Consider the following 5582-nt stretch of genomic DNA (forward strand, 5'->3'; position numbering starts at 1 on the left):
TCCTTATTCATATGTACAGTGTCAGTGTGTTGTATCTATTATAATATTCCATCGTAATACAATAAATTAGGCAAAAAATTTAAACAAATCTAATAGGTACCTATCAATTGTACAATACAATATATAACAATATTTAATATAGGAAATAATAATATATATAATTTATTCAAAGAAATTGTTACAGTATACATTAAAACGTATTACACATTACATCATAGTCAATTTAAAGGACGTGCATAATAAAATACTATGATAAAAGGTGTCATAAACATTTCCTACAGAAACTCTTAGGTAAGATTAAGAATATTCACAATAACAACTTTGACTTACCTAACTATACCTGTACCTAACTCTTTCAGTGGCTTTTATTAATGTAACATATCAATTTTATATGTATGGGTGTGCGTGTGTGTGTGTGTGTGTGTGTGTGTGTGTGTGTGTATCATATATACCTAATACATTTTTGCATGCCATCGTGCCAAGGACATACAAACACTTATTTTCTAATAAAATATTTTTAAGCATATTAAAAGCATTTTGTTGATGTTATCGAAATCCTTTATTGTACCAATATTTTACATAATTGACCAGTGTCACGTATTCGTTATATAGTCAGTATTATTAATATATGTGAAGGAAAGATAAATAAAATAAAGAATATTTACAGCAAACAGTATATAATTGTTTGATAATTATAATTTATAGTTCAGCATTAATCAAATATAATAAGTAGTTAAATAAAAATAAGACAATTTATTGTAATAAATGTATTGGTTTATCCAGAATCAATTAAAAGCAGTAATGCTTTGTAAGTGTCAAGATGAATGAGTATGTATAATGTTTAGATAACTGGTTTACATTAAACCAGCATTTTAAGCATAACGTCTCATAATATATAAGTTAAAAAAAAACAGTAGTACAAAAAATACATGGTGCTTAGATGACAGATGTTTTGTGATGTACAAATTAATCACAATATCACAGAGTCAAACCGATCAAATATTGTATTATATTATATATTATAATGATAATAATAATAATAAAAAATTAGTTATACAGTTGAAATGTGAAATACTTGTTCGACTATTAGTTACGTATCCGCTTTGTAGCTGATTCGCATCCAGAGAGAATCACGTGGAGGTTGTCGAACTTTCTTTTCACAGTGCACAGTGAATAGCAGCTACATGACTAGAAAGCGGTGCAGCACGTTTGGGCATTTTTACCTGTTTAGTATTTAAAATCCATACAACGTTTGGGCACTAAAATGTAAAATGTTTATTTCTTTGTTTAAGAAGTATATAAAATATGTACATACATACATAATATATATATATCAAAATAATATAGGTAACAAGTTTTATAAAGTGTTAGTTACTACCTATTTATTTTGTAAAATAATTGAAATAAAATTAGTACAAATAAAATAAATAATAATGTAGCTACAAAAAGTTATAAAATACGTAAGTTATATATACCCGTGTTAAATAAAAATAGTAATATCATATTAATCAAAATAATGAAGGTATCAAGTTTTAGCATTTTTTATAGAAAAAAAAAAGTAATATATCATGTAATTATAATATTTATATTTTATTTTCTTGATAACGAATTCCCATAATTTTCAAATATTCAATTAGTGTTATGTCTCCTTTATCATAAGCATTCCAATTATCAATCAAAAATTTTCTTTTAAGTTCAGCCTCTTTTCTAGTGTAATTGAATTGATTTTTTTTATACTATTTATTTTTAATGCAGTTTCTGCCTGAATGTTAGTTAGAACGTCTACTATATGGTGTATGTTTGGATGTAATATCATTATGAATTGCCAACATTTTCAGACCATTAAGCCTTTTCTACAAACAAAATTAAAACATTTTTATTATTAGATATTATGAAAATGTATTATATTAATCACAGGTGCGCAGCTAATATAATTACTAACCTCGGACATACTATTTCGAAGATACGTTTTTATCCTTTTAAGACTGGAAAACATTCTTTCAGGCGTACTAGTAGAAACTGGAAGTGTGCATAGTATTTTTAAAATAAAATTTACATTTGGATAAATATTGGGGTTACACACAATATGTAATGCTTCAACTGTAGTTTTTGGAATATTGTTCATTCGCTCAAGTTTTATCTTCCACAATTTCAATTCTGCAATTGAATTGTTCACATCCAAAGAAGGTGAATAAAATTCAAGTAATTTTCTAAATGATACCTCCTCATTAGAAGTTAATGTATAAGAAAATAGACTTTGAAATCCTATAAAATATGACATATAAACATTATATATAAACCATTAAGGTTTGATTTTAATAATATAAATTGATGCATGAATATTTTATCTCAGTGATTTGTTTTTAATTTTATAGAAACTACAAATTTAATTAAAACAACTATAATAATGATTTAATTTTACATAGGTACCTTTAAAAATTTCAGAATGGATTGAAAATCTTTCTTCTAGTTGTTGTATAAAAAGTCCAGGTAAGATATAAATACTGTCACTTTGTGGTATTCTTCAACACTTAAATTGGAATCTGGATTTGCTCGATTTACTTGTCGTTTAGATATTTTTTTAGTACTCAGGTCTATATCTATAATTACTGACATCTCCTATTAAAAAATGTGTCAAATATAAACATAATTCTTTTCATATAATTCATATTATAATATACTTTATGTTAGTATACTTACGTTTGCAAGTAAAAATAATTTGTGAAATTCAGTATCACAATTTAATCTAATATTTTTTAACACATTTATAATATCTTTAGCAAGGCTTATTGCTTCTCTCAAATCCATTTGTTCTTTTTGTAGCAACTTACACAATGGTAATCCAAAAGAAAAAACCAACTGGAAAAATATTTTATTATAAAATAAAAATAATTTATATTTATTAATTACTATTTACTTTTATAACTTGTAAGGATATAAGAAATTCTGAATCAATAGCTTTTAATAGTATATTAGGTTCTGTTGCAGTGGAATCATTCCAATTAGAAATATTTTCTAATGATTCAACTGCAAATTCAAATAGTTCAATGAAATCTGTTACCGCATCATAACGCTGCACCCATCGTGTAGCACATAACCTTTTTAAAGTTTTAACCTTAGGATCCTTATCACTATTTTCAATGTTGGTTAAAAGAACATTTTGACGTTTCGTTGTATTAAAGAAAACATAGTACTTTTTAATAATACCTAAACAGTTTCTAATTGGTTGAATTCCACTTGCAGTTGATCCTGCTAAATTTAGAGAGTGTGCAGCACAGTGCACATATATAGCTTTAGGATATTTATTTTTGATAATTACCTGAACACCTTTAAATTGGCCAGACATATTGCTTGCGCCATCATATCCTTGACCATATAAGTAATCTAAATTAATTTCACAACTATTCAGACCTATTTACAAAATATAATAACCATATAAGTATTAATTTATTAAAAGCATAATATCTTTTTAATTTACCGTTGAGTATTGATTCAGCTAAATCACAACCAGTTAAACTGTTAATAGTAATGAATTTCAGGAATCTTTCATGGATGCAATCGTTACTATCAACATATCGAACACACATAGCCATTTGTTCAATAGTAGAAATATCAGTAGTCTCATCAACTAAAACTGAGAAACATTTTGAAGCATTTACATCCTTAACTATTTTTCGTAGCATAATGTCCCCACATGCCGTTATGATTTCATTTTGCATTTGAGGAGTTAGGTATTTGTTTCGTCCTTCACTTGTAATAATATGCTTTAAATACTCATCACCATATGCTCTATACTTTGATTTGGCTCTAAAGTTGCCTTGATTTAATGAACTTTTCACTATAATATGAAAGATTTATATTTAACTTCGCTGCACGGAAGTCCATCAACATAAGACTTGATCCATCGGACGTATTTAACGTACAGATAATAACACCATCGCGTTATGTAAGCATAACAAGTGACTTTTTGCGACGTATTTACTCATTGATGGGATATATTCTCTCAATTATATCCGACCCATCGGTTAAAAGTCGAGAGAGAATTTTCCTCAAAGACGAAATTAACACGCTGTCCAAAACTACTTATCGTGGCGAAAATATGCTCGAAATCGAGTCACATCTCCGTCAAGGATGTCACGTGCTTTTGAGCAGGCAAAATCTACTAAGGCTTCAAGACATGCAATGGGCAATCGACGAATCAATCGCGCGAAAATCTAATGTCGTACGATGTGCGGTAATGGAGCAAACTGACCTAATTGCGTCATATTTAAGTATGAACGTTTATGTGGAAAAAACTGCGTATATTGAAGAAATGATTGCTGCCACCCGAAATATCCATAATAATTTACACACAATGAATATAATACCGGAGAGTCAATGCAGTTTTATTAACCAGCTTATATTGTTTGCCAACAAACAATTAGCATTGTGTTGGTCGGCGAACGTTCACGCTAGCAGCGCGCATTGTTTACCCAATAGTGACAGCGGCGGCGGCGGCGGCAGCGGTGTTAACCGTGATACCGCTTGGTCAGCGAACGTTGGAGATACCACCTTGCATTGTTTAGCCAATAGCGATGGTGGTTGCGGCACCGTTGTTAACCGTGGCGGCGGCGACGTCGGAGTTAGAGAGGTAATATTATATTATATTATATTATGAATATATTGTATGTTATATATAATATTTATACGTATCACGTATGTTATTTACAGTTTATCGGTTTCCATGAGAATATCGACCCTACATTATTGTCATTTATGCAGTGTACCGATAATGCTGTAATCTGTCCACTACATTCAATCAATCGACCGTCAAGGATACAAGGGGTTAGAAAGAATGCCGGTCCCGTTATAAGATGAAACACGTGTGCATTATAATACTTTTATGTACTATATGTATTTAGGTCATCCGCTCACGCATTATATAATAATAATATAACATATTTTGTACATTTTGTATTACTTATATTATTATTATTGTAAAGTCTTGTACATGCATGTAATTATTTATTGTTGAATTTCTTCATATTATATTATACTTTGGGGAAAAAAAACGCATTATATTTGTTGTTTTTACTTTATTTATTACAAAAACATAATTATGCATAATGTATAATAGTATACATACTCTAGTTGTACATATTGAGTAAAGTGAAAAAAAACACAGATTATTTTATATATACAAGGATAATAATATATATATGTTGTAACGTCACAGTATTTTTTGCACCAATATTATTATAATTACAAACATACCTGTACCCATATTGCCACTAATGAGCGTACCTTATTTATACATTATTATGTTTATCGCGCACTAATGCAGAAATGACCGCAGCGTTATGCAATTAATGTTCCCCGTCCCCCCCTTCACCATGCAGTGTTCGTCACCGACGTGCCGCGGTTGTCTGCCGCCCGTCGCCTCCAGCGCTTTCGTCGCGTCCGCCGGTACGGCCCGCAGGCAACTATACTGTACACCCCGAAATATTGTATCATTCCCACAACACGACGACACTGACCTGCCCCACTAACGACAAAAAGCTCCGTCGCCGGCAACCGGACACCACCGTCGCCGGGTCTCCGCT

At 30.2% G+C, this 5582-nt stretch overlaps 2 protein-coding genes across 2 annotated transcripts; one reads left to right on the forward strand and one right to left on the reverse strand.

Moving 5' to 3' along the window:
- Positions 1-2466: 2466 nt before the first annotated feature.
- Positions 2467-3683, reverse strand: LOC114122771 (zinc finger MYM-type protein 1-like). Its single transcript, XM_050209494.1, has 4 exons — positions 3479-3683; positions 2918-3411; positions 2701-2859; positions 2467-2619 (listed from the first exon to the last, which is right to left on the reverse strand). Exons 1-4 carry the CDS (start codon positions 3681-3683, stop codon positions 2467-2469), a joined length of 1011 nt encoding a protein of 336 aa, XP_050065451.1.
- An 11-nt stretch (positions 3684-3694) lies between these two features.
- On the forward strand, positions 3695-4857 carry LOC126554424 (uncharacterized). Its single transcript, XM_050209495.1, has 3 exons — positions 3695-3699; positions 3853-4630; positions 4711-4857. Exons 1-3 carry the CDS (start codon positions 3695-3697, stop codon positions 4855-4857), a joined length of 930 nt encoding a protein of 309 aa, XP_050065452.1.
- Positions 4858-5582: the final 725 nt, after the last annotated feature.

This window comes from Aphis gossypii, unplaced genomic scaffold (genome assembly GCF_020184175.1).
Source record: "Aphis gossypii isolate Hap1 unplaced genomic scaffold, ASM2018417v2 Contig00488, whole genome shotgun sequence".
Lineage (NCBI taxonomy): Eukaryota > Metazoa > Arthropoda > Insecta > Hemiptera > Aphididae > Aphis > Aphis gossypii.

Coding starts and splice junctions, on each gene's coding strand:
- LOC114122771 (XM_050209494.1), bottom strand. CDS start 3,683: ATGCTACGAAAAATAGTTAAGGATGTAAATGCTTCAAAATGTTTCTCA. Junction 3,412..3,478: donor AGCTGAATCAATACTCAACG/GTAAATTAAAAA, acceptor TTTTGTAAATAG/GTCTGAATAGTTGTGAAATT. Junction 2,860..2,917: donor TATCCTTACAAGTTATAAAA/GTAAATAGTAAT, acceptor ATATTTTTCCAG/TTGGTTTTTTCTTTTGGATT.
- LOC126554424 (XM_050209495.1), top strand. Junction 4,631..4,710: donor GCGACGTCGGAGTTAGAGAG/GTAATATTATAT, acceptor TGTTATTTACAG/TTTATCGGTTTCCATGAGAA.